General features: G+C 37.9%; 1 protein-coding gene across 2 annotated transcripts in view; it reads left to right on the top strand.

Annotated features, from left to right (window-relative positions):
- Positions 1 to 21,019, top strand: part of AKAP12 (A-kinase anchoring protein 12) — a 69,318-nt gene extending 48,299 nt beyond the window's left edge. For both annotated transcript variants that reach the window (XM_087718292.1, XM_087718293.1), the window contains exons 3-4: positions 6,195 to 14,658; positions 17,510 to 21,019. In XM_087718292.1, the coding sequence (XP_087574418.1) occupies positions 6,195 to 14,629 (8,435 nt within the window). In that variant the 3' untranslated portion in view covers positions 14,630 to 14,658; positions 17,510 to 21,019. The remainder of the gene's footprint in view (positions 1 to 6,194; positions 14,659 to 17,509) is intronic.
- Positions 21,020 to 21,983: the final 964 nt, after the last annotated feature.

Raw genomic sequence — 21,983 nt, 5'->3', positions numbered from 1 at the left:
AAAATGTATACAATGGGGAAAAAAAGTATAATATTGTAAATTCTTGGAGATGAAAATAAGTTTAACAGTGAAATGCTGCCCTCTGTTGTTTACTTTGTTAATAAAGTACAGTAGATATTTGTTTTATATAGTTTTGTAGAAATATACATTAAAATGTAAAATATTAAAATAGAGACTGGGTTATTCTGTGGTATATGATTTGACTTCTGGTGCCTCTTCTTGTTGCTTGATTCCTAATAGGCAGAATCTTGCCTACCTCTTGAATATTTTATCAGTTCTAAGGCTGGTTACTGTATTTTGCTCTTTTGCTATATTCATGGTGTTCCTTGATTTTCATTACTAGAATTTGTAGATCCTGTTCATTTTCAGTTGTCAGAGTAGTGTCAGCAGCATACTACAGGTTTATTCCTCCAGTTGTGATATCGTGTTCATTTTCTTTCAATGCGGCTTCATTCAATAAACTTTTAATAAATAAGGACAAACTATACAGGTGTTTTGGTATGATTTTGTGTCCTGTGTAGGTCTCTTGCAAAGACAATGGGATGCTTTGGGATTTCCTTTTTCTTGAGGACATTTCCACAAATTCACGTGGTTGTCATCAGTGGTGGGTTTCAAAAATTTTTGGAACCTCTTCTGTAGGTGTGGCCTGCTTTCCGGGTCCACTGGTGGAACCTCTTCTAACCGGTTCGGTAGATTTGACAAACTGGTTCTATTGAATAGGTGCGAACTGGTAGGAACCCACCTCTGGTTGTCATAATTGAAAGAAGGCCTTCTTAATCTGTGACTTAATCTGTGACTACTTTTTAGTATTATTTAGTAAGAGCCAAGGTGGCGCAGTGGTTAAATGCAGCACTGCAGGCTACTGCTAGATCAGCAGTTCAGCGGTTCAAATCTCACCGGCTCAGGGTTGACTCAGCCTTCCATCCTTCTGAGGTGGGTAAAATGAGGACCCAGATTGTTGGGGGCAATATGCTGACTCTCTGTAAACCGCTTAGAGAGGGCTGAAAGCCCTATGAAGCGGTATATAAGTCTACTGCTATTTGTCTATGGAGATTCTCAGTCATCCAGGTCATGATTGTCCCATGAAAGTCAAGAGGCAACTGGACTTTCTGTTTTTTCTTTGAAGATGTTTTGCTTCTCATCCAAGAAACTTCTTCAGCTCTGATTGAATGGTGGGGAATGGAAGGATGTATACTCCTTGCAGACAGCTAGTCATTTGAATTCTTTTAGAGAGTTGTTCAGACCAGCTGGAGGTTTATCTGTGTCATCAGGGTATTAGCTAGCTCTCTCAGTTATCTGACAATTATAAATAATATTGTCTCAATAATATGCAAATATGTGACACCTCTATATCTAAACATTATTTTGCTAGCATATAAAGTTAAGAATAGTCTTCACATACTGTTAAATCTCTTTTTTGTATTGCTATTTAGATTGGACCCTTCCAATCTTTTGGCCACTGCATCGTTCTCCAAATTTAGAAGCATAGCTTGATCAGAATCTTTACTGATATATATTTCTGTAAAAATTCCATCAATTTCTTGTAGCCTTTCAGTTTGTTAATGTCAGGAGTGCTTCATTTTCTAGTGCTTAAAAATACGGAATGTCTTCTAAAGTATGTCAGATATTAACTTCTCTAATGAACTCCTACCTTTAAAGCCATATACTCCTACCTTTGTTTATCCTCTCTGAATGATTTAATATCTATCCATTAATGTCCTCTAGCATACATATTTGTGGTTGACCACCTTTTTACTTCAGAGATCATTTGGAAAACTTTCCTCATTCCCCTCCCCCCTCAATGCTTTTTCATCTTTGATAGCTGTTGAGATATCATGGCAATATTGTTTCTTGTCTGTTCTAACAAGTCTGAAATTCTTTTTAAGTTCTTTCCTGTGATCTTTGAGTGTTTTTGGCTTTGGTTTCTCTTCATGACAATTTCTACTATTTGTTCTTATGTCCAATTTGGTTTTTCTATTCCTACGTCTTTAGCAGCCTCTTTTCATATTCATCTTAAGAACTTCCTTAAGTTCATTGCACAGTTCCTCTGATTCCCTTATCAAGGAGGTTCAGGACTTCAAAACAATTTTTGATGTCCCCCTTGAAAATGGCAGGGACATATGTTCAAAATCATACCATGGACACTGGCTGACTTTCTTCTGCTTTACCTTGACTTGGAATTTGAACACGAGCAATTTGTGAACATATCCCACATTCAGCCTTTGGCCACACCTTTGCTGTTATAACTGAGTTATTCTACCTCCTTTTATCAATACTAATTCTTATGGACTCATTTGGGTGATGTACATTTATAGAGCTGTTGGTTTAGTTGTTTGAAGACTCTGTTAGCCATGAAAATATCATTGGAAATATATTGCAAACTGACATCATTCATCTGCTTTGTTTGTTTCCTAGGCCAAACAAGACCAACTTGGGAATTAAGATCTGTTATATGAAGCATGTGATCTCTTGCTAGAGCGACATCACTGGTTACTATTTGCTTTTCTTTCTTTTCTTTCTTTCTCTCTTATAAGTCTTCCTGGGCTTCTTTTTAGTGTGCCTTTACTTAATGCTACCACCATGAGTTTTCAGTAGCTGCATTCATAATTAGAAACTTTTGTCAAGGACCATCAAGCTTCTTTTTTCTTTTTTCTCCTACTGGCACTTTTATTTAGGTGAGCAATTGGTATTTAAACTTGTGTATCTGCTGCAATGATTCTAATAGTTGGTTGTCTCTTTAAAAATGTATTTTAGTTCCAATTCAATTATGTTTAACTATGTCTAATTATAATTCTGGTTTTTCTATTAGTTTTATTATTCGAAGCCTTGAGTTTTTCTATAGAAGTAGAATATAAAAGCAATAAATAAATTGATATTTTCCACTTAGGTTTGCATCCAGCTCATCCCCATTCATTTCCATTTATTCAGATCAGACGGAGCACACAATTCAGCTAGCCAAAATTTAGGTTGCTGTTTGTTTATTAGGTATCGGCAGTTTATCAACAGTTAACTGGCAAAAGGGGCAAAAATGGTTAAAGCAGAGAAAGAGACAGAAAGGTGAACAGCAGACAAAATAAAAAGGGCAGAGCACATAATATCAATAATTTACATTTCATATATATTAATATATCTCTATTGAAAGGCACCAAACTTTAAAAAGCCACTGGGAGAATGCTGTGGTTAATTAGCATGAACAGTCCAAAAGGAAGTGGCCTTTGACTGTGTCAGATTTAATCCTTTTATGTACAGAAGAGTTGCTGAAAAGAGATGGGAAGTAGGACATCAGATAATCCCTTTTCTATTCTGCACCATGAAGGTAACAATTTGGAGGATGGGAATGATGTGTCCAACACAAAATAGGGAAATCAGGGTATAAAAGGAAAAGAGAATATGAGGCTAAGCATAGCTTCACATTTTTTCATCCATGATGACTGAACCAGATTAAAATATGAAATGTGTTTCAGTATTTAGATCCTATTCTCATTAATGTTGTAACCTATTATTTCTAAATAGAAAGCAGCTCACTAAAAAGTGATGTTTTCAACTTCAAACTATGCTTGAATGTTTAAATTCTTACATATATATAATTTCCTGATTATTCCTTGAAAATATACAACATATTAAGCAGAGAAGGGGAGGTGAGATTTCTTAAGCAAATTTCCCTTTATATAGACATATCCATGCACAATTTGAGTAAAGCTTTGGATCTTGTTTCTACCTTGGCTATTAACCCTATAACAGTTACTGGATTTGCCAATCTAGTTCTTTGTGTCTTGAAAAGATCTGTAAAAGCTGAGCTGGAACAAGACCTTTCTTTTTCCAGAAGACATTTGAAATGTAGAGTGTTTACTAATGTAAACATACATCATTTAAATATCAACAATTTCTAATGTTTCCAAATCACATTTACATGTACTATGGCACGGGTTTTCATTATTGATATATTACCACAACCAGAGCTGCATTCAAGTGGAAATGCTCACAGTCAAGATGTTTCATCACATTTGTTTAAAATATAGAGCCTATTTATTTAAAAATCTTTGAAGATAATTTGCAAAACCTGTAGTGCTGGGAATTAGAAATGAAGCAACACAAAAGCTTTTAAAAGGGATTCTGTTCAGGTAAGAGAATAAATACTGCTCGTCAGTAAAAACAAGATGCCAGGCACTTTTGTTTTCACTAAAAAGCCTGGGGACCAGTGACTTAATAATAAAATATTGACCAACTGAGTATGTGTATTAAAATCTCTTTCAATTGTTAGTTCAATTTTCATTTCTCCTAAAGGTTAATTTGTAGGAAGTTATTCAAATCAAGTTATTACTCTGGATGCATACAATATTTCAAAGATACCATACAGGGATAGAGAGACAGTTTGGTGCATGTAGTGATTAAGACACTGTTGATCTTGAATGTAGGTCCCGCCTTAGGTCCAAAGTCAACTGCAAAAAATTTATTATGGCTTGTTCATGTTTGTTCATGAGGAAATATATCTAACATAAAGCTAAACAATTCAGTTATAATTTAATTTCTAGAATGCTTTCTGTGTGTGTGTGTGTGTGTGTGTGTGTGTGTGTGTGTGTGTGTGTGTGTGTCTCAGAGGTGGGTTTCTACCGGTTCGGTCAAACCGATAGTAAGTTGGCGGCCTGGATCGCTGGAGCCAGCAGCGACCCAGGCCTACCACACCCCCGAACCGGTTCCCTCGGCGGCACCATAGGCGCTGCCATCTTGTTTTTGGCTTCTGCATTTTTTTAGTACTGCGTATGAAGCGCGCACGTGGCGTGTCCCTGAGTGAACCGGCAGTAGCAGCCGGAACCCACCCCTGGTGTGTGTGTGTGTGTGTGTGTGTGTGTGTATGTATAGAGATAGATTGATAGATAGATGATAGAGAGATAGAGAGATAGATAGACATACACATATATATAAACACACACACTTGTGTGTGCATGTATTCACACACACACAAACACACAAAAACAATAAACTGAATTGATATATTTAAAATGTTCCTGCTTAATCTGAATGATATTGCAAATTACACTATGGTGATTTCACAGACAAAAAATGCATACTATTTCCAAGATATTAATAATGTGTTCAATAAGTAGGCATTCAAAAATTGTATGTCAAACTACAATTTGATCCACTTTCGGACAGCTACACAATGAGTTAAAAATGAGTTGTGCCAGTAGCTTGCTTCTGACATTTCACAAGTTCACAGTCTCATTATACACACAAAATAGAGCCCATTCCTACACACTAGGACAGTGCATTCTTTGAAAATGTTTTGAAAGAAGTACTTCAACCCTTGCACAGTCACCTCTCTATTGTTTGTTAAAGCACCATCTTTTTTCCATATAAGTTTGAAAAGAAGCATTTTAATTCCTTTAAAAATTCTACCATGAGTTGACTTTACTTGCACAAGTTCTGAAGCTCTTATTTTGAATCATTTTTGAAGGGTGCATAAATATAACACATAGCTTACATTAAAATCTATGAAAATTATTAAAATATATTCTTAAAATTTGGAATGATGAAGAATTGCTATGTCAAATCTTGAAAAATAATGTAGTTTATCCATATTTCTAATATCTATCTACTCTTCAAAAATTTTATTTGCACTTCCCACATACATATATATTACATCTTTCTAAATATCCATATTTTGGTTATAAGTTCCATTACTGACACCCTGCCTTTTCTCCTAAAACATATAATCAGTTAAGAAGCTGATTTTTCTCAAAATCTTTTTTAGACAAAGACAATTTTATATTACAAAACTCTTTCTAACTTAGTTCTGAGCACTATACGTCTTAAACATAATTGAATTTCACTTCTTTAGAAAGGATGAGACTTAGCTAAGGAAATTATGAGGTAATAAGCGTTCAAGAAAAAAATGGTAAGCAAGCAAAACTAATCTGGATTGGAATGTTCTTAGAGATTAATGTCTATTGATGTTTTTTCCTATTATAAATACAAAATTTATCACTTCAAAAATAAAGTGAGACTTAAATCCACTTTTACATTAACTTTTGTACATTTGCAACAGACAGTTGCAACATGATCAGAACCTGCATCCAGGAAATTTATAGGTTAACAGAATAAGGGATGATTACACTTCTGTAATATAATGTAATATAATAAATTAATTAATGATAATAATTCTAATTTTTATCATCTTTGAATATCGTTTACAGTTGATGAAACAAGCGCTGCAAATTTAATTCTGGAAGAGGAATTGACTGAAAATATCAAGACCAGTCCACCAGAATTAAACGACAAGTCAAATGAAGATGAGGTACAGAAAGACACAGAAGATGCTAATAAACAGCTGGAATCAGAAGAAAAAGAAGATCAACCTAGTGTATCTCCATCAAATGATGTTGGATTTAAAAAGGTTTTTAAATTAGTTGGATTCAAATTTACAGTTAAGAAGGATAAAACAGAGAAAGCTGAACCTGTTCAGCTATTGGATGTAAAGACAGAGGTTGCAGAAGGGTCAGGTGATGTGGCTGGAGATAAACCATTCAAGGCAGAGACAGTGGGAGAAGCCACACAAAATGAAATAACTGCCTCTGTAGACAAGATGGTGGAAGAAACTCAGGCTGAGGAGATGGAACGAGAAACTTCCTCTGAGAAAGTAACAGAAACCCCTGTTGACCCAGAAAGCAAAGAGGCAGAAATTAAAAACAATGGGATTAAATCTCCAGAATCTCCGGTGAGCCCATTAAACAATGAAACTGCATCACCTCTAAGGAAGTTTTTTAGTCAGAGTTGGGCTGGGTTTAGAAAAAGGACAAGCTTCAGAAAATCTAGAGAAGAAGTGCAATTTGAGAAAGAAAAACAAGAACAGGAAATGGAGAAAGAAGTGTCAACAGAAATAATAATTGTTGAAGAAGAATTAGAAAAAGAAAAACTGACATCAGAAAAACATGGGACAGAAGTTTCTTGCCAAGCCAGTGATGAAAAAATGGAAAGTGAGGAAGAGAGAAAAGAAGAAACAAAAATGGTCGAAGCTCCAACAGAAACTGACTTGAAACAAGCTACCACTCCCAGTGAGCAGCCTTCAGCAGAAGAACCGACTGAAAATATAAATAAAGACATTTCTTTGGAAGACAGTGATGAAAAAATGGAAAGCGAGAAAAAGAGGAAACTCTCATCAGAAACCGATCTGAAAGAAGCTGCTACTCCCAGGGAGCAACCGCCAGCAGAAGAACTGGATGAAAATATAAAAGAAATGGATATAATCTTGGAAGGAGAGACTGACTTGGAGTCCAAGAAAAAATTGGAACAAGCACAAAAAAGTCTAATGGGCAAAGAGCAAAGTATTATTGCATTGCATGAATCAAAAATAGAACTGATAAATGAAGTATTTGAAGAAAAAATAAACCAACTGGATTCACTGTCTCCAGTAGCAATAGAAAAGCCTGAGGAACCTTTTGAAATAATAGAAGAAAAATCAGAACCAAGGGCTCCTCTGGCCACAGAGATTTTTGATGAAAAACCTAGAGAGATAAATATTGATGTTAGAGCGGTTGTGACAGAAGAAGAACCCCAAATAACTAAAAAAGAACAACTAGTTCTTGAACAGCTAGTGGAAACAAATGATGACTTTCAGAAAGAACAGCCCACCATTGAACAGTTAAAAGTCACAGAAACAGTTCTTGAAATAGCAAAGGAACACTTCATCCAAACCGATCCAAGCAGTCTTGATGCAGCAGCAGGCAAACCTCCAGAAGGCATAATAACAAGTGAGGTAGAATTGCTGTCATCTCAAGAAAAAGCCAAGATGCAAGGCAGCCCTTTGAAAAAGCTTTTCACGGGTCCTGGCTTAAAGAAATTGTCAAGAAAGAAACATAAAGGAAAGAAAGAAGCTAAACCAGAGGAAGCAGCAGAAGCACAGCAGTCATCTGATACTGCAGAAAGTCCAGATGACCCAAGGGGGGAGAGTTCTGCTTCTTCTCCTGAAGAAATAACAGAATCCATAGAAAAGTCCTCCGATGCTGCACAGGTTCCTGAAACTGAAGAAGGGTTTCCTTCAGATGCAGAGAAGAAAAGAGAGAGTGTTACACCTTGGGCATCTTTTAAAAAAATGGTGACTCCTAAGAAACGGGTTAGGAGACTTTCTGAAGGTGACAGAGAAGAAGAGCTTGATAAGACAATCGAAAATGTACCTAACGATGAACAGGAAGATATTAAAGAAAATGGTGAGGAACAAAAAATAGAAAAAAGTGCAGATGAGCCCAAGAAAAAAGTTGATACTTCTGTATCATGGGAAGCTTTAATCTGTGTAGGCTCATCAAAGAGAAGAAGCCGAAAATCTTCATCTTCTGATGAAGAAGCTGGACCAAAACTTGCTCAAGATGAACAAAAAATAGATGAGAGTGCACCAAATAAAGAAGCAGTACATGATACCATCTTTACTAACTCACATGAAAGTGACCAAGGACAAGGAAGTTCTTCGCCAGAACAAGCAGGAAGCCCATCTGAAGCAGAGGGAATTTCAACATGGGAATCTTTTAAAAGACTAGTAACTCCAAGAAGAAAATCTAAAACAAGGATGGAAGATAAAAATGATGAACCCATCACAATTCCAAGTTTAGAACATGCTACCTTAGATGGGGATACTGAAAAAGAAGAATCCTGGGTTTCATTTAAAAAATTAATGCCTGGTCGTAGGAAGAAAAGGTCTGATGGAATACCAGAGCATGCTCCTGTTCTAGAAGCTGGAGAAGAAATGGCAGGAACAAATGAGGAGGACTTTGATGTTCCAGCTGTGGTTCCTTTATCAGAGTATGATGCTGCTGAGCAAGAGAAATGTGAAGCTCAACATGCAGAGCAAGATGATCTGGATAAGGAAATTCCAAGTCAAAATATAGAAAAGTTAGAAAGTACATCAATAACACAGCAGGTCGCTGAAGGATTAGTTCATGCAGTTGCTGTCTCAGTGCTAGAAGGTGAGAGAGCAATTATAAGTATTGAAGAAAGATCACCATCTTGGATACCAGCTGCTGTGACCATGTCCACTGAACATGTCAATGATGATGAGGAACAATCTGAGCAGATTTCTGGAACTGGAATTGTTGAAGAAATGGCAGCGGTTACTAAACTTGTGCCACAAATAAGAAAGGATATTAGTGGTGATAGTATAATCGGGGACCTGGAGTTAACCTCGGAAGCAGTTACAGCTAGGGAAGAAGCTTCAATCATTGAAGAGATAACTGAAGTGTCTTGTGCTAAAGAAACCACTGAAATGTCTTGTGCTGAAGAGACAACTGAAATGATTTCAGCAGTTTCAAGGCTAACTGAGTCTCCTGATACTACAGAAATAGCTACACCAGTACAGGAGATCGATGAAAATGAACAAGCCCTGGAAGAATTAAATAAACAAACACAGGAAATGTTGCAAATTGTTGCTGAAAGAATTAAATTGTCTGATGAAAAGGGAATTAATGCGAGTCTGACAGAAGTAATTGTTCAGCCATTGTCAACTAAAGAAGAAACTGAGGAAAAGCTGATGATTTCAGAAGGAATCTCCTCTACTGAATTTCCAAAAGATGTTCAGCTTGAAACAATAGAGTCTCGGGCTTACAAAATTGTTCAGATAATAATCCAGAGTGCAGTTGCCCAATTTCAGCAAGAGTTCATGGTTCTTTCAAAGCAGAAGAGTGAAACTGCAATTCTGTATCCTGATAAACTGGCATTTTGTGAGCAAATAAATTTGTTGCTAGAAGAATCAGCAGGAAGATACACCAGAGAAGGTGCACTTCAGATGGGTGCATCTGGATCCCATCCAGAAATGGAGGCGCCAAAATCTTCATCTGATGAAGAAAGTGAAGAAAAGGTGATGACCTCAGAAGGAATCCCCTTTGTTGAATTACCAAAAGAACTTCAACCTCAAACAACAGTATCTCAGGCTTACAAAATTGTGCAGATAATAATCCAGAAAGCAGTTGCTCAGTTTCGACAAGAGTCCGTGGCTCTTTTAAAGCAGAAGAGTGAAATGGCAGTTCTGTGTCCTGATCTGGACACAAAGGCATTTTCAGAGACAATAGATTCAGTGCTTGAAAAATCAGCAGGAATATGCACCAGAGAAGCTGCACTCCAGATGGGTGCATCTGGATCTCCTCCAGAAATGGAGCTGCCAAAATCTCCATCTGATGAAGAAATTGAGCAAAAGGTGATAACTTCAGGAGGAGTCTTAACATCATCTGACTTTCCAAAAGATGTTCAGCCTGAAACTATAGAGTCTCAGGCTTACAAAATTGCACAGATAATAATTGAGAATGCAGTTGGTCAATTACAACAAGAGTCTGTGCCTCTTTTAAAGAAGGAGAGTGAGACTGCAGTTTTGGACCTTCATCTTGATAAAGTGGCATTTTCTGAGAAAACAGATTCAGTACTAGAAGAATCGGCAGGAAGATGCATCAGAGATGGTGCGCTCCAGATGGGTACATCTGTATCCCCTTCAGAAATGGAACTGCTACCATCCTCATCAGAAGAAGAAGCTGAGCAAAAGGTGATGACTTCAGAAGGAGTCTCAACATCTACTGACTTTCCAAAAGGTGTTCAGCCTGAAACCACAGAGTCTCAGGCTTACAAAATTGCACAGATAATAATCCAGTATGCACTTGCCCAATTTCAACCCAAGTCTATGACTCTTTCCAAGCAGAAAAGAGAAACTGCAGTTCTGTATCCTGATCCTGATAAAGTGGCATTTTCAGAGAAAACAGGTTCAGTGCTAGAAGAATCAGCAGGAATATGCAGCAGAGAAAGTGTACTCCAGGCAGCTTCATCTGGATTACAACCAGAAATGGAGTTGCCAACATCTTCACCTGTTGAAGAAGCTGAGCAAAAGGTGATAATTTTAGAAGGAATCCCCTCTACTGAATTTCCAAAAGATGTTCAGCCTGAAACAATCGAATCTCAGAGTTTAAAAGTTGAGCAGGAAATGAGTGCAGTTGCTCAATTTCAGCAAGAGCCCATGGCTTTTTCAAAGCAGAAGAGTGAAACATTAGTTGTGTATTCTGGTACTGATGTAGTGGCATTTTCAGAAGAAATAGATTTGGCACTAGAAGAATCACTAGAGAAATGCACCAGAGACAGTGCACTCCAGATAAGTACATCTGACTCCCTTCCAGAAATAGAGCTGCCAAAATCTTCAGAAGAAGAAACTGAGGAAAATATGATGATGACATCGGAAGGAATACCCTCTGCTGAATTTCCAGAAGAATCAAAAGGAAGATGCACCAGAGAAGATTCACTCCAGACTGGTACATGTGGATCCCCTCCAGAAATGGATCTGCCAATTTCTTCAGCTCAGGAAGAAGCTGAGCAAAAGGTGATGACTTCAGAAGGAGTCTCAACATATACTGACTTTCCAAAAGGTGTTCAGCCTGAAAACATAGAGTCTCAGGCTTACAAAATTGTGCAGATAATAATCCAGTATGCACTTGCCCAATTTCAACCCGAGTCTATGACTCTTTCCAAGCAGAAAAGAGAAACCGCAGTTCTGTTTCCTGACCCTGATAAAGTGGCATTTTCAGAGAAAACAGGTTCAGTGCTAGAAGAATCAGCAGGAAGACGCCCCAGAGAAAGTGTGCTCCAGATAGGTTCATCTGGATTACATCCAGAAATGGAGGTGCCAACATCTTCAGCTGATGAAGAAACTGAGGAAAATGTGATGACTTCGGAAGGAATCCCCTCTACTGAATTTCCAAAAGAAGTTCAACCTGAAACCACAGAATCTCGGGCTTATAAAATTGCACAGATAATAATCCAGAATGCAGTTGCTCAACTTCAACAAGAGTCCATGGCTCTTTCAAAGCAGAAGAGTGAAACTGCAGTTCTATGTCATGATCTTGATGCAATGACATTTTCAGAGAAAATAGATCCAGCGCTAGAAGAATCACCAGGGAAATCCACCAGAGAAGATGCATTCCAGACAGGTGCATCTGGATCCCCTCCAGAAATTGAGGTGCCTACATCTTCAGTTGATGAAGAAACTGAGGAAAAGGTGATGATGATTTCAGAAAGAATCCCCTCTGCTGAATTTCCAAAAAGTGTTGAGTTTGAGGAAGTAGAATCTCAGGCTTACAAAATTGTGCAGATAATAATCCAGAATGCAGTTGCTCAATTTCAACAAGAGTCCATGGCTCTTTCAAAGCAGAAATGTGATGTTCTAGTTATGTACCCTGATACTGATGCAATGTCATTTTCAGAAAAAATAGATTCAATGCTCGAAGAAGCATTAGGAAGATGCACCAGAGAAAGTGTGTTCCAAACAAGTACATCTGGATCCCCTTTAGAAATGGAGGTGCCAAAATCTTCAGCTGATAAAGAAACTGAGGAAGAGGTGATGACTTCAGAAAGAATTCCCTTTACTGAATTTCGGAAAGATGTTCTACCTGAAACAGTAGAGTCTCGGGCTTATAAACTTGTGCAGATAATAATCCAGAATGCAGTTGCTCAGTTTAAACAGGAGTCCAGGGCTCTTTCAAAGCAGAAGAGTGAAGCTCCAATTCTGTATCCTGATAAAATGGCATTTTCAGAGAAAATAGATTCAGTGCTAGAAGAATCACCAGGGAAATGCACCAGAGAAGATGCACTGCAGACAGATGCATCTGGATCCCCTCCAGAAATGGAGCTGCCAAAATTTTCATCTGAAGAACAAACTGAAGAAAAGGAGATGACTTCCGAAGGCATCCCCCCTACTGAATTCCCAGAAGAATCAGAAGGAAGATGCACCACAGAAGGAACACTCCAGACAGGTGCATCTGGTTCTCCTCCAGAAATGAAGCTGCCAAAATTTTCATCTGAAGAACAAACTGAAGAAATGGAGATGCCTTCCGAAGGCATCCCCCCTACTGAATTCCCAGAAGAATCAGAAGGAAGATGCACCACAGAAGGAACACTCCAGACAAGTGCATCTGGATTTTCTCCAGAAATGGAGCAGCCAAAATTTTCATCTGAAGAACAAACTGAAGAAAAGGAGATGACTTCCGAAGGCATCCCCTCTACTGAATTCCCAGAAGAATCAGAAGGAAGATGCACCACAGAAGGAACACTCCAGACAGGTGCATCTGGTTCTCCTCCAGAAATGGAGCTGCCAAAATTTTCATCTGAAGAACAAACTGAAGAAAAGGAGATGACTTCCGAAGGCATCTCCTCTACTGAATTCCCAGAAGAATCAGAAGGAAGATGCACCACAGAAGGAACACTCCAGACAGGTGCATCTGGTTCTCCTCCAGAAATGGAGCTGCCAAAATTTTCAACTGAAGAACAAACTGAAAAAAAGGAGATGACTTCCGAAGGCATCCCCTCTACTGAATTCCCAGAAGAATCAGAAGGAAGATGCACCACAGAAGGAGCACTCCAGACAGGTGCATCTGGATCTCCTCCAGAAATGGATCAGCCAAAGTCTTTATCTGAAGAGGAAACTGAGGAAAAGGTGATGACTTCAGAATGCATCCCCTCTACTGAATTTCCAGAATCAGAAGGAAAATGCACTAGAGAAAGCACACTCCAGATGGATACATCTGGATCCACTCCAGAAATAGAGCTGCCAAAATCTTCATCAGAAGTAGAAACTGAGGAAAAGATTATGACTTCAGAGGGCATCCCCTGTACTGACTTTTCAGAAGAATCAGAAGGAAAAGGCACTAGAGATGGTGCACTCCAAATGAGTACATCTGGATCCACTCCAGAAATAGACCTGCCAAAATCTTCATCAGAAATAGAAACTGAGAAAAAGGTTATGATGACTTCAGAAGAAATATCCTCTGCTGAATTTGCAGAAGAATCAGCAGAAAGATGCACCAGAGAAGATTCACTCCAGTCATGTACATCTCAATCTCCTCCAGACATGGAGCTGCTAACATCTTCATCTCCGGAAGAAGCTGAGCAAAAGGTGATGATTTCAGAACCATTCCTGACCCCTACTGAATTTCCAAAATATGTTCAGGCTGAAACAATAGAGTTTGAGAGTTACAAAATTGTGCAGAAAATGAGTGCAGTCACTCAATTTCAACAATCACAAGAGGCCACTTCTCCTTTAACGCAGAAGAGTGAATTGTGTCTAACAGGTTTAAATGAATTTGGAATTCAGGAAGTTTTACAAGTTCGTCAGCAAGTTTCTCTGGCAGAAGAGAAAAATCATGAAATTCAGCCAACCACTGTAAATGCAGACACAGAAGAAGCCGTTAAAGTAGCAAAAGAAATGCCTTCATGTTCTATAGTATCTGAAGATAGAGAAAACTGGAATTCCAGAAAGACAGATGCTGATCTTGAAACTGTGAAAGAGAATGTAAGCAAAACAGAAAGTAAGCAATATGATTCAAAGCCTGAATTAAAAGCAGATGTAGTTGTTTCAACAGAGACTCAAAACATCATGCTAGGAAGTATTGTCTCAGGTGATCATCCAATAGGCTCTCTTGAAACAGAACAATCAACAAGAAAAGATTTAGAAGTTGGGTTTATAGACGAAAACCAAGAAAACTTAATAGAACATCAGACTCCGAGGAAGAGAAAAGAAGATTACAGCCAATCGGCAGAATTTCCTGAGATGCCTAAAGAGGAAGATACCACATCTGGTGACAGTCTTCAGCTTCAGACAAAACTCGGAAAATTCTGAGGTGTAAGAAAATTCTTACACTTAAACATGTAAGTGTTTAACTAAAACAATTCATCTGTAGTTTAAATAAGCAATAATTAGATATTTTCAGATCTTATCAACAAGATAAAACACAATATATTTATATACTTCTGGTTTTGAAAACAGTGCATAATAGCTAAATAATTTATACTAAAAAAAATAAATGATTTAAAATGGGGAAGAAATAAATGCCTAAGATATGCTTGAGGAACTTGTTCTAATTTCAGTAAATAAGATTTGCCACGGAGTTAGTTGAGGAGGAAGACTTCAGCATAGTTTTTCCCAACTTGTTCCCCAAATGTGTTGCATGGCCGTTAACTTCACAATCCCTGAAGGCCTTTCAGACTAAGATATTAGATTGGATGTTTTTCACGCTGTGGTTATCTGATTTCCATAACTCTACTTTATTTTTCTAGTGTGTTTTCTTTACAGCAGCCATACGATGTTAACACCATCTGCACCTGCAATCTTAAAAATTTTCAAGACTCTTACAGCAATTGTGACTTCTTTTTCATCAAATAATATCATATTTATACTTGGATCTCCAGGTGCCTCCACTGCATGTTGTTTACTTTCCTGCCTTATTTCCATTCATCCATTGGTGTCACTTGACATCCATAATTTTCTACTAGATTTACCCAAACTCAGTCCTTTGTCTTTCATTATAATACAATTATTGCCAATCTGTGAACTGCTTTTGTTAGTTTATTCAACAATCTTGGTGATATATGTTCTTATATCTGTTACATACATTTCTTTCCAAGTTGCAGTCTAAATATTGACCACCATCACCTATCAAAGTTTTGGCCACTGGAGATTTTCACATTACAGTTTCTTAGATGTTAGTAAGTTACAGAATGTGTGGACTCGGTTATCAGCCTTACTGGCAAGAGTCCCAATTACAGCATTCTCTTCAAACATTTGAAATTAAGCACACATGTTACTTTGACTTCGAAAGTACTGCATTGTTTTAAATATAAAAATAATAAAAAATATATTTTTAAAAAAGCACACATGTACCGAGAATGCTTGAAGCACAAACATGGAAGTGGACTATATGAATTGCTTCCATCTAACAGTAGAAGAGGAGCAGGAGGAAAGGAATGGTTGAGAAATAGATGCACCTTTCATTTACAAATAATAGCTTGTCTCCTTATTGAAGAATGTGCTGAGACTCTTAAAAATATGTATTCATCTTTTAAAATTGTAAGCTTTTAGACTACTTTGTTGTTACTCGGTAATTAGCCACTTCAATCCCAATGAATTCTAAAAGATTTATATTCCAGGCATGTATTAAAGGTTACACATCCATAACACATTATTTATAATCATTCACCTTGTTGCATTGAGTAATTGCTATCTCAATTCAATCACAAACATTTTCTCATAATATAAAACCTTCAAGTCTCCAAACCTTTTCCTTCTGCAAGCCATTTAAGGTTTTAATGTTGACAACCAACACTCTCCACTGCATCCAGAAGACCACAGGCAAACAGTGCAGCTCTCTTGAGTAGCGATGTTATCTGGGCAAAATGGAGAACTCGTTTTGTATGGTCATACATAGGTTCTCTGTCTCTTGTCTGGCCAAGACTTCCATCTCCAGTTTATGTGCATCTGGTAGCTTTGAACAGTACTGATAAGACTGGGTGTTGGCAGTCCGTGGCTCCAGAGCCTCATGCAGCTCTTTGACTCCTCTCCTGAGGCTCCCTGCTGACGTGGTCATGTGGCTTGCTCTCCACCCCAAGAACGTGTAAGCCTCTCCACAGATCTGTGCAGCTGAAGCACCCCTAGCACTGCCTGTGACCGGCTACTTTTTGCAATTCCACATCCTTTGCAGGCAGCTCAGTGCCAGTCGCGGTCCCTTTCATGTCAGCTCAGGAATGGGGAGGAGTAGCAAGGAGGGAAGAGCTCCAGCTCTCCTGCACTGCGCAGCTAGCTACTCATCTCACTGCCTAGTGGCGGCAGCAAGTGGAGGAGTTGCTGTCCCCACCGCCAAGATGCCAGCACAGGAGGATATCCTGCTTGAGAGAGGATATCCTGCGTGTGTGAGAGAGAAAGAAATAAGAGAAAGGAAAGGGGAGAAAAAGAGAGAAAGAAATGAGAAAATGGAGAGAATGAGAGGAAATAGAGAAATGGGAGAGAGAAATGAAAGAGCTGGAGGGAGAGAGGGGGGGAAGGATGGGAAACAGAGAGAGGGAGAAAGGGAGGGAGGGAGAGGGAGAAAATGAGAGGGAGAAAGGGGGAGGGAGAAAGATGAGAGAAAGATATGAGAGATGAGGGAGGGAGAGGGAGAAAGATGAGAGAGGGAGAAAGGGAGGGAGGAGAGGGTGGGAGCAAGGGAGAAAGAAAGATGAGAGATGTGAGAAGGGGGGAGAAAGATGAGGGAGGGAGGGGGAAAGAAAGATGAGAGAGAGGGATGACCGGGTAGAAAGATGAAAGGGAGGGAGAGGAAGAAAGATGAGGGAGGAGAGGGAGAAAGAGGGAAAGAGAAAGATGAGTGGGAGAATGAGAGAAAGACACGCACACATTTCCCATAGAAAACATTGGGAACCACAAAACGTATGTAGGTATGGCTGGGGGGAGGGTGTTCATGTGACTGGGTGGGAGTGAGTGACATCAAGTTGGCCATGCCCACCCAGGTTTTGTGTTTCCTGGTGTTGTTTTCGGTGGGAAACTGGTCCAAATGGTTCTTTGAATGTTTAAAATTGCAGGCCCTTGTGCTAGACAGAAATTGGCAAAAGTACAATTAATCTTGTCCTTATCGTTAACATATTGTGATTTGCTAATAATGTAAATTACTAGTTAAATGTTCTGATTGTAAGGCATTCTTGGGGGTTTTTTTTTGTTTTGTTCCAACAGTTCTGTTGAAGATTGTTGAAGACTGCTTCTTACATTTGGAGGGACCAGTACCCAAAGAAGGTAGCAGAAAAGGATAGATTCTGCTTAAACTGGCTGAAGACCAATGATTTTGCTGTGAGAACATGTCTGTGCTTTCAGATGTTTTTCTGTCAAAGTCACCTGACAATCCTGAGCTACCATCAGGAGCTTGAGCCACCTCCTTTAATTTTGATTGTGAATACTTCCTTTCACAATATTCTTTTACTTTTATTTTTGTTGTTGATGAAGAGATTGGGGTGGGTTATTGAATGGGGGCAGGAAGTATTTCTGTTCAAATGATGTCAGTCTCTTAATCTGGAAAAGAAGTTGGCATCATGTGAGATTCCCTTTCTACCAATGCTTCTCAAACTGGATTGTAATTCTTTGTGTATTTATGTTAACTCTTCTTTCTATGTAAAAGATTGAAAGAAAATTATTTCACTTGTTTGGGCCAAGAAGTATTATGAATGACCCACCACTAACTATAGATGGTTCCAACCAACTTAACATTGGTTTCCCATTTGCTTGGAGGAATGTGAGAATAAATGTTTTATGATATATTTGCTATTGATTTCAGAAAGGTAATTGCCAAACAATGCACCTTCTCTTGATCTGTTAGTAAATTGTAAATCTAATTCATACTTCATGAATAGTGAGATACACTGTGATTTCTTTAAAGTAATTTAAATAAGTATATTTGGCTTACATTTATATTTGCATTCATATTCAGAATAAATGCATTATATGAATATTTAGGATGCCTGGAGTAAATACACTCAATTTTGTTCAATTCAACTCATAATATGAGATGCACTTACAAAATGGGCAGGCTTCAAATGCTCAGCAACTGAATAATCATTAAATATTCTTCTTTCAGAATTTGACTTTCAAGTCACCAAGTTGTATAGCCAGTCAAATTAAATTGCATTTTGTAGTCTTCATATCTATCTAAATGAGCTTTTTCCAAGGCCCCCAGCAGGCTCATTGTCCTACCTGTATTATATTTTATTTGACATGTACCCAGGAAACTATAGATGCATACTGTTAAGAGCTGCACAATGAGGAATAAAACAGAAAGATCATTAATATCACTGCACCATCTAGTGGTCACTATGCACATTTTCTAACTTACGATAACTTTTGGCTAATACTACTACTTTTATTCAGCTAAAATATGGAATGGCAAGTGTTTCATACAATTCTACATTATATCTGGAATAGCTTGGCTATAAAAGGCAAATATGACAAATAATAATATGCAATCCTGTACATGCATTGTGACATTGCAGTGGGCTGTTTTGTGCAAGTTAATAGTGAGAGATGTTACATCTTTTGTAGAAAAAGAAAAATCAACTTAGACTATGGTGAGTAGGTATCTGCTTTTTTAAAAGAAAAGTCATATACTTGATCTGTTTATATCAAGATATAAGCAATTTCTTTTTAAATTATAAATGGCTGTTTCTTTTAGCATGTTTAATTCAATCTTTATGTTTTGGTGATACAAAACCCAGTGGAATCCAGGTACCCAAAGATCATTATTTTGGTATAATAAGGAAATGTTATGCACCTTTTTCAGTTTTAATACATCAGTGAGGGAAGACACAAGGATAATAAGTCCTGCCTCCTCACCAGAAACTATTAAGTGGTGCCAAAAGGAAGAAGTGGCCATGTCAGCAGTGAGTAGTTTCTTCCCGGCCAGAATGGCGATAATGAATTTACCAAATAGTATCCCACTAGAAATTCAATTTGATTTCTTTGCTTCTACATTTCTTTTTGAGTAATGGAAAAGTCTGATCTTTTCTCCACCACACTGACCTCATGAAAATATTTAAAAATTGTCAGTCTATTCAACTATGTCCAAACAAAAAGTAGCTTCTTCATTCCAGTTTATGTACATTTTTTTCAAATCTAAACAATGAAAACTTGCATATGCTGTTATGTGCTATTTCTTACACATGATAGAAGAGCATAATGAAACAATTTGTTCACTCCAGTTGAATGCTATTTCATAAAGTTAATTTTATCTTTCAAAACCAATGAATAATTAAACCTACAGGCTCCTTAGAATATTTTTTTCTGAAAATTAATTGTATAGATTACACAAACATATTTGCTTCTAGACCCCTGAATTGTTCACAATTTCTTAGTGTGATAGAATAGGTAAGAAAATTTAATTTACTTGAAAATGGAAACAAGGAGGGCTTGTGGCTCTCTCAATTAGATATTCTATTTAGGTGCTTGAATGTTCAATAATAACTGTCCCAAAATTAATTAGCATTTGCAGTACTTTATTATAACATCATTTTCCCCAGCTACAAGTTTTGTTCTGGGTGCAAGACACTAGCTTTCTTACTTTCATTAGTTCTTTTATTAAATAAAACCTTGCTGCATTTCATAAAGTTAATTTTATCTTTGTGAAAAGCCAATGAACAAATTAAACTATAGTTCCTTAGAAGATTTCTTTTTTGAAGTTGATAGTATAGATTACACAAATTTATTTATTATTAAGAAATATAGTTCTATTTAATTTCAATAAAAAATAAAATATAAAACTACAGTCCCTATATACAAGTCAGTTGCTATTTAGCATTTTTTCTTCAGGCAAATGTATGGATTTTTCTTGGAGAGCATGAGGCCTCTACGTCATCTAAAAGAAGAGGCAGAGCCAGCAATGTGACTCATCTGCCCTTATTCCTGTGTTATGGTATCTTTTTCAATAGATCTGCTGAAATTACAGTTTAAGACCTGATCTATCCCTTACCCCTATTTCTGGAATTCACTCTTGCCTGATCAAGTTTCTTTATGTGATTCACTTGATTAGGAAATGTTTATTATGTATAGCCCACTTCAAAATAAGATTTGTTTTAGTGCCACTTTAATTTTATAGCACCATTTTAACAGCTAATGGGAAACCAATTATTTAAGCAAACTATAATCTGTTTATGGAAAGCCATATTGTGAAAGCTGCAGCAAGTGAAATAATAATGCAAAATACAGTGGTGGCATGACCTATGTAATCCTGGACTTTATATCTCCCTTTATAGCTCTAAGATTGTTAATAGTTGTGTAAAGTTAAACATTTAAATAAAATCTGGTAATAACAATGTAAATAGTTACTGACTAGAAGTTGAGGAACAAGTGCTTAATTTGGGAACTTTTTTTTAAGATACTGTGGCCTTTCTAAGCAATGTTAAGGACATAAATCATCTAACCAGTCATTCTTCTTCCAACTGATGGTCTCAAAACAAAAAACAAGGCACCCAAATCATTTTTGTCGTGGTGCAGGGAGCATGTCTCCATTCACAGATAACTGCTTTGATACAGTGTGTTGCTTTGGCCTCTAAAATACTTCAGACAACACTGCAAATCTTAGCTTGTGCCTCAACTCCAAGCTTTTGCAGTTTCTTCTAATTGATTGTATTGGGTTATATTTTGATTTTCTATGTTGTTTTTAAGGTAGATTTTCATGGATTAAATAAAATTCAAATAATTCATTCTTGTGTTGTGATTTCTTGGGTGTGTAATTTCTATATAATTGTAGTACCGGCATCTGTGCTTAAGCAGAAGGATTTTGGATGTCCTTAGAGCAGGGCTGTCAAACTCCCGGCCCACAGGCTGGATGATCACATGCTGCCCATGCCACTCCCAGTTTAGTGAAGGGGGGGGGGAGTCCCGGTATGTCACGTGACACTACTGTGACGATGTGAGTTTGATACTCCTGCATTAGAGCTTTAGTTGGGGAAATCATTTTTATTTTATATTTTTTTAAAGGAGGTGATCATAGAACTACACCATTGTTATGTCAACATACACCAGTTGGTGTCTTAACAGTCTAGCAAGGAGATCTGGAGAACTATTTAAAGCCTCCCAGACCTCTGCCACCTCCTGAGGCACCCCGTGCTCTGCTCCTTGCCTCTTGGGAGTCCCTGCAGATCTCAGCCTGCTCCCAACGGAGCCTACAGCCAGGCAGCAGAAACTACCAGTGTGCGGGGGCTGTTATGGTTTGTAGGCCTAGGCCAGCTACCCATTCAGCCACCCAAGCCGGGCAGCAGAAGCTGCTAGTGAGAGGCGGCTTGTTATAGGCCTCAACCTGCTTCCCATCCAACCACCTAAGGAATTTGCAGGACTCTGCCTGTTCCTCAGCCAGATCCAAGACCAAGCAGCACTCAATTTACCTTTCTATTCTTGCACAGGCAAGAATAGGCCTGGCCGATATGATGCCAAGCTCAGTTGTTGTTTTTTTTACAGAGGCTGCCTCATGGCAACCTTGTGCTATTTTGCAAGCAGGTTATTATTATTCTTGCGAGCCTCTGAGGAGGATGAGGTCCACTTTTTAAGAAAGCTCCACAAATGAAACCTCCTTAAAAACAGAGCCTCCTATAGTCTTGCAAGAATAGTACCTGCTTACAGAATAGTACAAGATTGCCATGATGTGGCTTCTGTAAGAAAACTGAGC

This window comes from Thamnophis sirtalis, unplaced genomic scaffold (assembly GCF_051295495.1).
Source record: "Thamnophis sirtalis isolate CommonGarterSnake01/CBP01778 unplaced genomic scaffold, rThaSir2_p1.2 scaffold_6, whole genome shotgun sequence".
Classification (NCBI taxonomy): Eukaryota; Metazoa; Chordata; class Lepidosauria; order Squamata; family Natricidae; genus Thamnophis; species Thamnophis sirtalis.
This window is presented reverse-complemented; position numbering and strand designations above follow the sequence as displayed.